Source organism: Podarcis bocagei, assembly GCF_964188305.1.
Source record: "Podarcis bocagei genome assembly, chromosome: 4".
Lineage (NCBI taxonomy): Eukaryota > Metazoa > Chordata > Lepidosauria > Squamata > Lacertidae > Podarcis > Podarcis bocagei.
In genome coordinates, this window is record NC_138128.1 from 62,208,213 (window position 1) to 62,223,171 (window position 14,959).

General features: G+C 41.8%; 1 protein-coding gene across 2 annotated transcripts; it reads right to left on the bottom strand.

Annotated features, from left to right (window-relative positions):
* Positions 1 to 157: 157 nt before the first annotated feature.
* Positions 158 to 12,647, bottom strand: LOC308584646 (uncharacterized protein C10orf143 homolog). Of its 2 annotated transcripts, none has more exons than XM_081189515.1 (4): positions 12,248 to 12,409; positions 4,232 to 4,396; positions 4,046 to 4,111; positions 158 to 1,644 (listed from the first exon to the last, which is right to left on the bottom strand). In XM_081189515.1, exons 1-4 carry the CDS (start codon positions 12,311 to 12,313, stop codon positions 1,588 to 1,590), a joined length of 354 nt encoding a protein of 117 aa, XP_081045641.1. In that variant the 5' UTR covers positions 12,314 to 12,409; the 3' UTR covers positions 158 to 1,587. The 2 variants fall into 2 exon arrangements, with proteins under 2 accessions (XP_081045641.1, XP_081045640.1); XM_081189514.1 differs by lacking the exon at positions 158 to 1,644 and adding an exon at positions 1,670 to 2,197 and having other exon boundaries at positions 12,248 to 12,647.
* Between the last annotated feature and the right edge of the window lie 2,312 nt (positions 12,648 to 14,959).

The following is a 14,959-nucleotide window of genomic DNA, read 5'->3' on the forward strand; positions in this document are numbered from 1 at the left end:
TGGCTGGGTTTCCCTAGCTACTCTGGGTGGCTCCCAACAGAGGACTAAAAACAATAAAACTTCAAACATTAAAAACTTCCCTAAACAGGGATTGTGTAGATACTCTTTCCACTATAATTTCACTATGTCTGAAAAATCAATAAACAAGAGGGCATAGTGGTCTCTCAAATCCCTATTTATTTCAGTGGAACATACCTCCATGAAACAGTGCATGAGTAAAGCCTTCAGTAATATGCAGTCAAACAGACAAGTGAAATTGCCTGCGGTAAGATAGGAAAGAAAAAAGTACGAGCGGGAGGGTTAATCTTAATTTTCTTAAATAATGATCTTTTTAAAGAAAGGCAAATGTAATAAAAAATCAATGCCATCTTTTAAAACCAACATGCAATTTATTTTTTAAAAAAGTTTTCCATAAACACTGATTTACAAAATACAAAGATTTCAAAGGTGAAATAAAAAATAAAAATCTGCATTAAAAGTGGTAAGAACCTATATATTATTTTACATATATGAAAGTAGGAGAACAAGGCTTTCTATACAAAAGGATGAATAACATATACACATGTACAAAACTGATCATAAAAAGTGATAATGTTGAAATTTCTCAAAGCAACACTTTTGTGGTTATAACACTTCCTCCCTATTTAATTATGGGATATATAGATATGTGTATATGTGTTTATATATGTGTGTGTGTCTCTGTGTATAACTATTTACTCGTTTGTAGAAACCTTTGATCTAAGGTTACATTTTCAGTGTAAATTCTATAATCTATTAGGAAAGGGGTGTACGGGACGTTATGGGAGGGGTAGTACTTCTGGTGGGGGACACTTCGTGCTCCTTCTAGGGTGGTAGACTGTTCACTTTTGGTCCTCACCCTGCACTCAGCTCTCATCTGTGGCTCCTAGAAACAGTCAGAATGTGACAGCGGCCACACACCAGAATGGCTTTGACTGGCCATTCAACTAGAGGAGGCCAGACACACCTGGTTCTATATAATAGGAGGCTTGTGCTATTGCTCATAGGAGTGGTTGCTTTGCAAACAGCTAAAACGCATGCATGTTGTTTCATAAGTAACCCTTACTGTGTTCAACTAAGGCAGTCTTAAAGAATACTCAAGCCACATATTTTGAAGCTGTCTTACTGACTGTGTTGAGACTAGTCTGAGTAAACAGAGTATCACACTTCTGGAATTCATAGGACAAAATATGTCTAGTATTGCTTGGTTAACTTCTACGAGTAACCACCCACTGGCCTATTGTGTTTCCTATGTGCTTTACATGAATGAACATTGTAATTTCATTGCAAGAAATACTAAGATGGTAGCAATCTAAGGCTGTTGAAAAGTGAGGATGTATGGACTCAGTTTTCAAGAAGTATCATTTACTAGGTTCAATTGGTTGCTACCAAGTAGCTCAACTATAACCTAAGGAATCACAAGATTGATTTTAAGCCTTTTCAGGCAAGATCTTCCTTAGATCTAAGATAAACTGTATGAATGTAATAATAATAATAATTATGAATGTAGTGGAGTGTAGAAAAAGTCCGGAATCTCAAACCAGTCCCTATGTATTTTGTTATGGAGTATCACTGCATCAATGTCCTTTGATCTTCTATAAATCCCATAATATGGCCAAAGTGTCCCTGAAATTGAAAAAAAAAGCAAATCAGGGGTTACTATACAGATCAGCAGTTGCACTGTATAGAAAAGGAGAAGCCAACATTGTGCCTTACAGAAGCTGAGGACTACAACTCCCATTAGCCTCAGCTGCATAGCCAATGGTCAGAGATGATGAGATTTGTAGTCCACAACATCTGGAAGCTATCCCTGATGTAGAGAATAAGGAGTAAGTAAAACCCCTGCAAAAATATTAGCAGCCTTGACAAGCATGGGAAGTGTTAGCTTTGATGTCCAAGTAAGACGCTGACTTTGTATTCTATGGCTGGATCTGTAGGGAGCTTCTGAGTGTGGCTGGATATGCTCATCCAATACAGCTGGCCTCCATAAGCCAAATGCTTTCTAAACTGAGCCTACACTACTTTCTTCCTGTTTGCATAAGAACAAAATAATTGCCTTGCTCGCTTAGACCAAGTCCCAGAGAGTACAGCATTCTGTCTCCAGAGGGGTTGGCCAGATGTCTCCAAAAAGCTCATAAACCAGTCGCAGAAGCAATAGCGAACCCATACAGTTCAGCTGCTGCTGGGGACAATCAGAAATAAATCGAATCACCAAAGGCAATGTTTTAGCTATTGTGACTAATAGCCATTGATTATGCGCCATGAATTTGTCTAATCCTTCCTTCAGACCATCTAAGCTAATAGACATCACTTTATCATGTGGCAATTTTATAAGTTCATGAATGGCAAAAGGGGGAAAAATTGTCCATACATCCTAAGATGAGAGATGTCAGCACAGGATTCTTAAGTGGCTCCTACTTTTCAGGGAACTTTTCCCATGGGGTAGATGCATGAATACCTGTTTCAGACATTGCACAGAACCACAGAAACAGGAAACAAGAGCTTACTCATGCGCCATTTTTCCTCTGCTTGTCAAATATCTAAAATTGCCTACAGACAACATTCATCACACTTTCCCTGGCTTTTGCAATACTGGAACATGAAGGGAAGACCTTTGACTCCAGTGGCCTAGCCACATGTCATACAAGAAGCTAGTTGCAAAAGGGGTGGGAAGAAATCTTAGCGTTTGTACTGAAACAGGGTCATTCAGCTGTTATGGTAGGTCCTCCAAGAACCCTGAGCTACCCAATGAGGTTATACTAAGCAAAAGTGTAAGCTAAGGCCAAGTTATGCATGATTAGGGAAATTGGCAGGCTTTGGTGTCTTTTGTGTGTATGCATGCTGCAGGTCAGCATAGTTCGACCTAGGATTCTATATCATGAAAAAGCATGTTTCATACATTACAGGAAATGCCACGAGAAGATCTATCTATCTGTCTATCTATCTGTCTATCTGTCTGTCTATCTATCATCTATCTCCCTTAGAATGGAAAAAACCAGGTAAACGAAGTCCTTGGATTAGCTTTAAATCAAAACATGGCTATTAAAATGGTTTGTAATCCAAAACAAGTGCCTATATCCTGACCCTCCACAAGGCAGGAGAAAACAAATTAGTTTGGTGTTGGCCAGTGTCATTGTGAATGATCCGGCTCCCTGTGTCCTTTCCTTCAGGAGAGGGGACTTCCCACCAGGAAAAAAAAGACTAATCACTTCAGTTTCCATGGGGGAGAAGACCCACCCAGAGGGCTTTTGTGGAATGTCTGCAAAAAGGTCAACCATTTTTTTGAGCAGAGGACATGGATGCTACTGCACCCCTAAAGTCAACTGATTTCGTTAAATTCCACCAACAAAGAACTCCCATCTGCAAAAGCCTTCCATTCCCTTCAGTAAATAGGATAGGGCTTCACTGGCAAAGAATTGCATGCACAGAGCTGCTGCCTAAACTGATCTGAATGAGGAAGCCTGCAGGCCCATTACAAAGCACTTGGGGGTCTGGAATGGAGTTGTATTGTCATTGTTGGGGCAGAAATAACTTTGCATAATTAAAAAAAGACCCAACAACCTTCTGAGACTGAACTAAACTGCTTGGAAATGTTTAAAAGAAGTGTGCCATATGTCTATCTATAGCTCCCCCCCCCCCAATTTCATGGAATTGTACTTCTAAAACTCTGTCCATAAATATTAAAATATCTCTTAATTGGACATACTCCTGGAATACAACAATCTACACCTTTTTAACTTGAATTGAGATTCATTTACGTGACTAAACTCTGCTTTCTAGAATGCATTTGAAAAATGAGCCTGAAGTCCCTATATTTTCCAATCTGATGCAGGAAACGTATTAGTTTTGCACTCTGCTAGCATATGGAGAAAAAGCTAAATCAATCTGCCTCTTTTATTTACATGCTTTATCCCGGAGAAATGTAATTGCAGGGTTTTTTTTTATTTATTAACTTTATGTTTTATGGCTCTAATATTTAAGAACAAGCCTATCTTTTATGTCATAGTAAGAAGGTTAATATACTTACAGGTTCTCCAGCAATACATCTTGGGCAAGGCTGGGCTGTAGTTCTGGTTTCATTATCCGGAAATATCTGATTAACAAGCACACATACACAAAATTCTGAAAAAAGCAGCCACTGGTTGACATTTTTATTATGAAATATATTAACATCTTCTGCTAAAAGCATGGATTTGGGCTACATAAAACATACCACGGAATTTGGCTTTTCTTTCATAATCTGAGGACTAAAAAAATCAGCGGGATCTTTCTGCTTCAAATCCTGCTCCATATCCCAGTAATCCATAGCACACTTGCTTTGTGGGTGGCAAGCGCTGATCACTTGTGGAATAGTCTCTGAACTTCTACATGCTCGTTTCTAGAAGGGGGAGGAAAAGAAAAAGAAATTAAGTGTAAAGTTTCCACCACATCCCACTCCTCTGCTTTGCACACAGAAGGTCCCTGACACCTCTGCATGGGGCTGGGAGAGACCCTTGCTTCAAACTCTGGAGAGTACTGCTGCCAGTCAGTGCAGACAGTACAGAGTTAGACATTATACCAATAGTCTGACATGGTATAAAGCAGCTTTCGTCATTCCTATTACACACACACAGACACACAGACACACACACGCCATAGAATTCAAACAGCAATATGATAAAATAGAATAAAATAAAAATCAATGTGAGTATTTAATCGACAGTCACAGTGTGGACCACCCGGACAAAGCTCATGCATTACTGGTAGAAACCCTATACTAGAGAGATTTCCTAGGTGTGCTGAAGAATATCAGTTTATAACATTTTTTAAAAAGATCTATCTATCTATCTATCTATCCATCCATCCATCCATCCATCCATCCATCCATCCATCTTAGTTGGTTAGAGCAGGCATGGCCAAACTTGGCCCTCCAGCTTTTTTGGGACTACAGTTCCCATCATCCCTGACCACTGGTCCTGTTAGCTAGGGATGACGGGAGTTGTAGTCCCAAAACAGCTGGAGGGCTGAGTTTGCCTATGCCTGGGTTAGAGCATGGTGCTTATAACACCAGGGTTGCAGGTTCTATCCCTATATGGGATGGCTGCATATTCCTGCATTGCAGGTGGTTGGACTAGATGATTCTTAGGGTCCAACTCTACAATCCTATGATTCTATAGTGAAAGACCTGTGCTCAATGTGTTTCAGGACCTGTGGGATATATAGTACAGTGGAGCCACAAGATGCTGAATGCGTCAGTGGTTGTGGTCCAAGAAATATAAAGGGGGAAGAAGACTTGCATGCATTCCAAACATCCTATATGTACTATCCTTAGCAGGTGGGTATGATTTTCAACCACCCCCAGACCTGACTCCTTTTAATGTTTTTAGAGCAAAGGTTTCTGAAGGGTGGGAGAGTTTTTAACAGCTGTCCTTTCCTTTGAACCTCTGAATCTTCAGATGAGTAGAGCCCTCAGCACTTGTATTAGGAAATGAAAATCCACTACAATATGCTCACTTGCAGAAAGCAAATTTAAAGTGGATCAATGCAAGAAGAATTTCCAAGCAGAAAGGCCGAAACAAGAGCACTGTTGAGAAAGAAACAAGATACAGCTAAAGGAAGTGAATCAGAAACAAAATATGCATTATGCTATGAATGTGCAAAATGCCTTCCACCGGGAAAACATCCACCTCTTTTGTTACCGCAGAATTTGTCCTTTATTAAAATCTATGGCGTGCAAGTACAAGTGGCATTAACTAGAGATATGCAGGGGACAAAGGATAAAAGGGAAAAGTGAATTGGTGCTGTGCATTAGATGAAATTTTGCTTATCAAAAATGAAACCAGACTATTGCTTTGGGTTGGGAGGTACTTAGTATCAGGGACAGAAATTTAGCATACAGAGTAGTTGTCTAAGAATCTTATACCAACGCAGGCAGAACCTACAGAGGTTTCTACAGAGAATTCCAAATTATTCTGAAATTCAATGCCATTGGAAAACATCTCGTGGAATTGCAACAACAGACCAGCGTAGAATTCTGATGGCGGATGCTGCATTAATAACACAGTACCTAGCACGTCCATGGCAAAGCCCTACAGGGTCATATAGCTTTGGAGACCACCTCAGGTTATTGAATTTCATCAGAATGGTGCATAAGTGCACCAGACCTGTTCTAACAGGGCTAAAAAGTCTAAATAAGTCAAGAATATAGCTGATAAGGGCTTGGAACAAGATAATTACAACAGTGTCCCACTTTTTAAAAAGTACTGTAAAGTGTAAATCCAAGGATATACACACATTTTCTTCTTTGGAAACCCGAGTAGGCAGAGCATTTTTATTTTATCATATGCAAACAAACAGAGGCAGGTATACAATGTCTGAAAAGTTCTATACGGATTAATCCATATCTTCACTTGGTCACAAATGTCTGATAGGCAAGTACAAAAAGCCCCTGGAGAATTCTGAACGCTGCTCCCAAGTACTTTGGGCTCACCCACTGGGATATGCAGCAGCTTAGTATTTTCTCAAGGGTCTATCAAGTATTTAGTGGCACTTGTCTGGAAGAAGTAGCCATTGTTTCAACAATGGTTGAAATTGTGACCTATTAAACATAGCTTTATACTTTTAGGTAGGAATATGCCCTTTTCTTTATTTGCATTGTGAATTCTGACGTATAAAAAAACAGCTTAGAAGTACAGTAGTGTGTTTATATGTGTGTGTAACAAAAAGAGAGGTATAGAACAGTCAGAATCCAGCCTTCAACTGTTTGCCTTCAAGAAAAGTAGTTTTATGTGTTTCTTGTTTCTGAACTATATATATTGTAAAGCCTGACAAGAGATGGTTACTATTTGTGCACAGTGACAAATAGAAATGAGATTACATTACTTTTCCATGTACAGATTGTGATGAGACATAGCTTGAAAACAGGAGTTCACAGAATGTATTTTTCCTCCTCCTCCTCATATATGGTGTTTCCCTGATGCACAAGGTCTGTAGGTAACTAGTTGGGGTTTTGCTTTCACTTGCACAAACATGAGCAACCCACAGAACCTCTACAAGTAGGCCCTGTTTAGGTTCCCTACAGCTAGTACCTTGGCAGAACTATAAAGAATGAGAAAAAGACAATCTGTTCCAACACCCTCTTTGAAAAGGCACAAATGCAGTCAAGCAAAGGAGTTACAGCTCCCATCACTGAAAACTGTAAGATTCTAGGAACGTCCTCAGAAAGCACATTTAGAGGGCAATCGGCGACACATTCCAGGTGAATCAAGGCAACTGGCTTTACATGACAGCACACAACCTAAGTGAATCTTAACCAGCCTGTGTAAGTTAGAAGTGGTACTCTACAAAACAAATGTGAAAGTCTAAACTAGCATTAACATAGAAGTTTCTTGCATGACCTTTGTGTTTACATGTAGTACAGTAGATAAAAGTATCAAGCATTTATTGCACCCATTAGCATACTGGCAAACCTGAATGAACACACAGCCAGATGGTTTCAGACATTTATCTTACAGGCCAGGAAATTGTCTGACTGACCACCCCTGTACAACACATGTAGAATATACTTTAGGGTATAATTTGCACTGAATATATCTGATGTGCATCATGGAAATTGGTTGTAGAGATGTTGGTTATTTGCTCATTAACCCTTATTACATTTATTGGGGGCAACCCACTCAGATGGGTGGGGTATAAATTATTATTATTACAAAACTGATCGTTGCCTTTTAGCTCTAGGCAGTTTCCAAGGGGGTGGGGTGGGGATTACCTGACCTGGGTATGTTACTGGAGCTTGTCTGTGTGTCTACAAATCTGATAGTTTTAACAAGGTATTGTTTATTTGGTATTGTTTCTCAATCATCTCTTGTTTCTCTTGACCTAGGGATCTGGATTCAGTAACAGATTGCTGACAGCATCATAGTAATGCCCCCTTGTTTTAAATGCCAGACAGTGCTTTATATTGCTGCACACTAAGGGTGCATACTAAGACCAAGCACTCATCTAATGGTGGTTTGTAATTCATTCATTCATTCAGCTGTCCGTCCTATTGTGGATGCTTTCACGAACCCCATCATCTTTGTCCTCAGCCTGATTTTTTTTTTGTTTGGCTACTTCTGCATGGAATATACAGCTTGACTCAAGGGATAGGCTAGGCTAGGTAGCCTGCACTCGGCACTCTGGAACGGCTGCATTACCATATGGCTGGAAGCACTTTCTTTGCTAAGTATATCAGTGGGATAAAAATTAAAGGAGACACCAATTACCAACTCTGATCTCAAAAGCTGCAGATAAGACCAATCACCCCTTAAGGGTGATATTAAAACTCACTCTACTGAATATAAAGCATTAAAGAAGATGGCCTTTAGACAGACACTGAAAATGAGGGTGGCATTAGCCTGCATTATTCCGATCAGCATAGCCAACAAATCCAATCCTCCGAAGAAATGCTATTAGTGTCACCAAAAAAGAAAAAGGGGAGGGGGGGGACTTTGTGCAAAATCCCTGAAGGAAAAGAAGCAACTAATGTCATTAATGCGTTAACAGCCTCTGGTCACTTAACAGAGTGGTTTTAATAGGCTCTAGAGGGGAAACACGTCCAGCCCTTTTCAGCCAAAGGGAAGGTTAGAGCTGTGTGTGGGTTTTGAAGATAGTGGGTTGGAATCCTTGGGGATTTGCCTGCCGTGTTGTATATTTGCAAATGTCCTTTTAATAAAGCAAATGATGGCTAACTACAATTAAGTACCAAAGGTGGCTCTTTTAACAAGCACATGCCATTGCACTGATAGGTTTAATTACACTATAAAGCTCACCGGAAAACACTTCAGGAAAAAGATATAGGGGCATCAAGCTTTGCAAAATTAGTGTATAACAAATCACTGGTGATTTCAGCTTCCTGTCATGAGTATGCTGCTGCATTTAAATTCCGAGTCTCTTTAAGAAACTGGATTTTTGCTCACTAAGAAATTTTAAAAGCTCTTTGTGTTAAGAACTTTCCCTTGAACTATTTCTACACAGGCAAAAAAAAAATCAAAAAAAATCCTTGTCTGTAAAATATTTGAAGGACCAGGCTCAGTCATGTTTAACTATTAACACTAGAGGGCAAAACAAAATCTTAGTATTTGGTAAAGTAACCCTTAGAAGCGGGAAACAAATTAATATTTTAAAATACAAAGTGCAGGTGTTAGAAATTTCTTTGCTTACAAAGCACACTGAAGTCACCTGCAGTATGGTTTCAAGGGATGTTATTTAGTTTAGTCCCAATGTATTTATTTATATTTTTTAGGTTTGTGAAAAAGTAGGTTGGTATAGAGCAGGGGAGGGGAACTTGTTGCTGGGCTGACGTTGCTAAACTGCACCTTGGACTCTCAGCCATCCTGGTTGGGGCTAATGGCAGGTTTAGTCCAAGAGCATCTGAAGGGCCACAGGTTCCCCATCCATGGGAGGCAAATCAGTTAAGGGAACCACATCGCCTACTCCTGTCATAGTTGAGTATTTCAAATTCCCAGGTACCAGTAGGTAAGGTGCCCAGGCAACTGGTTGTTATTGTTTTTTTCAAGCTGCAAGCAATGCTTTCTCTGCAGTGCACACAACACCCACCTTTTCCTCCTTTGGAAGTGACAATGTGTTATGTCAGCTGCATCTACAACTTATAACCGGGTAATGGTTTCTGACATTTATGTATCGCGAAGTGGCTACATATTTCTCCATTCTCACGTCCCTGACAGCTCATGAAATTTCCTTGTCAGAATCTGCTACTTCCTTGCAAGGGTGGAAAGGTCTGATGAATGAGGAGACCCTCTAGGAAGGTGACGTAGGAGAATCACTTGAAGGTTTGAAGAGGCAGTAAAAGTATCTGACAGGGATAGGCCTAAGAACACCAGAAGTGGTGCATGAAGCAAAAGGCTTATGATCCAGAGTATCTTTGTTCAGGTCTTTGGTTTTATGGTTTGGTCTTTTAAAAGGATAACACTGAGTTCATGTAAGCCCAAAGAAGAAGAAACCCCAGGAAGTTGGTTGTAACTGCTAGCAGTCACCTACCAGTTTTTTAACCACCCTGTCTCCAAGTGCAGATATGGAAGGCAGAGAGAAGGCAGAGAATAAGAGAGCTAGATGGTTTCCAGAGGGATAGCCATGTTAGTCTGTTTCAGAAAAGAACCCAAACCAACTCAAACAGGCTAATAGCACTTTAGTGCATGGGACCATTTTAATACAGTGGAACCTCTGGTTAAGTACTTAATTCGTTCCGGAGGTCCGTTCTTAACCTGAAACTGTTCTTAACCTGAAGCACCACCTTAGCTAATGGGGCCTCCTCCTGCCGTCGTAGCACGATTTCTGTTCTCATCCTGAAGCAAAGTTCTTAACCTGAAGCACTATTTCTGGGTTAGCGGAGTCTGTAACCTGAAGCGTCTGTAACCTGAAGCATATGTAACTCAAGGTACCACTGTACCTTGCTTGTCCACAACACCTTTCAGAACAGAAAGGGCTCAGGGTTGCCGATGTGCACTTACCCCATGCTGCCAGGCAATATCCTTGGCAGTGGAGAGCAAAGCACAGGTGCAAACATGGGCAAGCTATGGCGGGAGATTTGGGTAGTTCAAATCTGCTTGGCTCCTTCCAGCCCAGCAAAAACACTTGTCAGTCCCAAGTCCAACTTAAGAAACAACTTCCTTCAGCTCTGAGCCTAAAGGTAAAGGGACCCCTGACCATTAGGTCCAGTCGTGACCGACTCTGGGGTTGCGGTGCTCATCTCGCTTTATTGGCCAAGGGAGCCGGCGTACAGCTTCTGGGTCATGTGGCCAGCATGACTAAGCCACTTCTGGTGAACCAGAGCAGCACATGGAAACACCGTTTACCTTCCCACCGGAGTGGTACCTATTTATCTACTTGTACTTTGACGTGCTTTCAAACTGCCAGGTTGGCAGGAGCAGGGACCGAGCAATGGCGCTCACCCCATCGTGGGGATTCAGACCGCTGATCTTCTGATCAGCAAGTCCTAGGCTCTGTGGTTTAACCCACAGCGCCATCTTCATCCCTAGCTCAAGGCAAAAAGGTGACTTAGCATGCTCACCTGCTACCTAAGCCAGCTCCAGGCTTTTGGGGTCATAGACTAAGGTGCCTTTAGCTGCCCTTTAACTCCTTTCCAGAGTGCCAGGGTCTCCTTCCTTTCCCTCTCCCACTGAGCCTAAATCTGCCCAGCTGCCCAGGATGAGGACACAAGAAGCTGCTTCTCCATCTCTTCACTCTTGTCACTGCTTGGATGTTCAGAGGGGGCAGGTGAACAGGCAGGAGGCTGTGGGGGTTAACAGTTGGTCGCCTGCATGAATACTGGCCTCTGCAGGTGCCCAGTGGTGTCCACTCACAGCTTTGGCCTTTGGGGCTGAAAGGTACAGAACGCAAGAGCCCGACTAACGTCAGCTTCAAATACAATATGGGAAATGGGCCAAGGCAGGAATTCTCAGATCTTCTGCTCTGAGGGCTCTCTGGAGACACCTGAAAATTACTGAGGCCCACCAGTCACAAAACAGTTGCAGATGGAGCCGGAGTTCGGCGTAATTAGCTGGCAAGTACTGAAATAATTTTTCTACTGTTATCTAACCCACTTTTGGAAATGGGAAACTTAAAGGAGAGCGAGCGAGCGAGAGCGCGCGCACGCGCCAAGACATTTACGTTCGGGAAATACTGTACACAAATGCTACAGATTTGGAGGTTGTGAAAAAGTTGCAAAGTATTCCTACTCGTTAGAGCTCCGCCCGTTCTTTCAGACAATACTAACTCGTCTGGACCTTGTGGCGAGCGAGCGTGTGTGCGCGCGCCTCGAAGTGCAAGGCTGGCACATTAACTTCCGAAGTCCTGTAAGAGCTTAAGCGGTTGCTTTTGCTTGCTCAGAATTGCAACAAGCAGCCTTGCTCTTTCCATGAAGTTTGCTTTCTCTCCCCTCCGCCCTGCCCGGTTTTCCTACCCTCTTCTTTAGCTCTTGCTTTGAGAGGCTCGCAATGAAAATAATACGCGCGCTCTCTGCCTTTATCACTTTCGCTTTCCAACTTGTCTTGGAAAGCCGGCCGCAAAACCCGCATTCAGGAGAGGGGCTGCGGAGGCGGAGGAGAGCCGGAGAGCAGCACAGGGGTAGGGGTGGGGGGGCCCGTTGCTTTAGCGGATGTTACAGCGCATGCTCAAGCCTACACGTATCAGGCCGGGCAGCAGCAGCGGCTCTTGTTGCGCGCAGCCTGCTAGCGCTGAGCGGGGGACTTACGCGCTCCGGCTCGTGCATGCTCAGCTCCGCGGGCCTCGCTCTCCGCCGATCCGCCACCATGTTCATGGTGACGGTCCGTTTCTCTCACTGCGCGCTTGGTCCCTCCGCGCCGCTTCTCGTGGGGCTGCGCGCCTGGCGCTCCACCCCTTTCCTTTTCGTAGCCAATCCTCCTAATCTGGCCGGCGAAGGATAGAGCGGCCTCCGCGCGTGTCTTTCTCCTTGCAAGGCCCGGCTGATAGAGCCCAGAGCTGTTTGGTGCAAGTTTACGATGCCCAGATGTAACGATACCAGGAAGTAATGCAGTGCTCGATCCGTGAGAAAAATACAAGCAGGGCTCAGAGCTTTTGCAGCGAATCCGGTTATTATTATTCCCCCCCCCCAGATTTTTTAAACGACCTTTTTTTTTTAGTTACTGAAAAAAAATCTAACCCCTCCTTTCAAATTCAGTGAGGCGAGGTAGTCGGAGCACACTGTTCTTTGAAAGGATGCTTTGGCAGAAACTTCCTAGTCGTTCTGGTAATCACTCGCAAATTAACCTGCTGTCAAAGATTTTGAGTCTATATCAGCAGAAATGGTTTGTTTCTGCATTGAAATAACCACCTCTCTTGGAAAGTTTCATTAATTTTATAAACTATTTCAGCACAACCCATATCCGTTTTACAAAGGTAGATGGGGACTTCTTGGCACAAGAAGATTCCCTGAAGGAGATGAGCTTTGTCATGTGTGGTCCAAAGCTGTTTATTTCTTACCATTGTAAGCATGGAGTGCATTCAATGAACATCCAGTTTGTGTTTTCCTTCTAATGCATCAACCTCTGAGATGGAATGATGAGGAGCATCAGCTCTTGGGTCATGTGGAAAAGAGTGTTATATGTGCTAATATTAGTCTTAAATTACCCTGCCCTGTCATAGTAACCCAGACGGATAATAATTATTAAAATAATACTCTCTTATCTAGATGATGGTGATGATAATTTGTTAAGATTGTATACCGCCATTCATCTGTAGATCTCTGGGTGCTCCACAGCACAACAATACAAGATAAAAACACAGGGTCCATGCAGATTCCAAGTAGGTTTTGATCCACCTCCTCATAGGAACCTGTGAACTTGGGGGTCCTGGAAATAAGCCTCTTGTAGTTTTTAGGAACTTTTGTGGACTTACTGAAAATGCCGGCTTAGAACTGAAAATACCAGGAGTTCTAGGCAAGACATATAGGCCTATGATGGAGAGGTAGGTCTTCATACCATCTTTGATGTCTGCATTCTCTTAGAGAACATTCTGCCCAACAACTAGTAGTACAGACGCTTCAGGTTACAGACTCTGCTAACCCAGAAATAGTACCAGTTAAGAACTTTGCTTCAGGATGAGAACAGAAATTGCGCGACGGTGGTGCGACAGCAGCAGGAGGCCCCATTAGCTAAAGTGGTACCTCAGGTTAAGAACAGTTTCAAGTTAAGAACGGACCTCCAGAACGAATTAAGTTCTTAACCTGAGGTACCACTGTAGTTGGTTTCCATTGACTTTTCTACTTGGTGCCCCAACCAAAATTAATCTTCAGCTTGTTAATGTACCATAAAAACAGTCTAGATTTTCTTTATTATTGTTTTATAACTACCAAGGAACCTGTGTGTTTTGCCTAAGTAACGGAGACAGGTATGGGTAACTAGATTTTACATTTTCAAAAAGGTGGTTCAATCATTGCTTCTTCTTTGCCATAGACCCAGATGCAACCCCAAACCAGCATAACAGGTAGGAGAGTCTCATTTGAATGTCTGCTACCTTGTAGCATTTCCCATCTTTTTTTTAAAAAAAATATTTTTATTACATTTTTTCCAGATAAAGATAAACAGCACAGAAAAACAAAGAAAACAAGAAAAGAAAAGAAAAGAAAAGAAAAAAAAACCTGATTATTTCCAAAGCTTGTTTCAATCTTCCATCGAACTTCCCCACATCTCCTGCACAATGCAATCTTAATAATAAATTTATCGGCAAATTATAACCTTGTTTCATGTGTTTCTTTTGTACTTTCAATTGCATTTTAAGTTTAAATTACTTATTATCCGTTTACTCTATAAACACATATATTAACCTTTTTGAACATTTAAACATTGGTTCTTTCATTAATATTATCTAATTTCATATATGTTCCACTCTCATTTGCTGAAGCTAACCTTCCAAATCATGCGAAATCCTATAATTCATATAACTTATAAAATTTTTGCAAATAGTCCTTAAATTTTTTCCAGTCCTCCTCCATTGCTTCTTCTCCCAAATCTCGAATCCTGGCAGTCATCTCGGCCAGCTCCATGTAATCCATCAATTGCGTTTGCCACTCTTCCAGTGTGGGCAAATCTTGAGTCTTCCAATGTTTAGCGATAAGAATTCTTGCTGCTGTGGTTGCATACATAAAAAACGTTCTATCCTTCTTTAACACCTTTTGGCCCACAATGCCCAAGAGGAAGGCCTCCGGTTTCTTAGGAAAGGTGTACTTAAACACCTTTTTTAACTCATTGTAGATCATTTCCCAGAAGGCCTTCACTTTTGGACAAGTCCACCAAAGGTGAAAGAATGTCCCTTCAGCCTCCTTACACTTCCAACATTTATTATCAGACAAATGGTATATCTTAGCAAGCTTGACTGGGGTCATGTACCACCTGTATATCATTTTCATAATGTTTTCTTTCATGGCATTACATGCCGTAAATTTCAT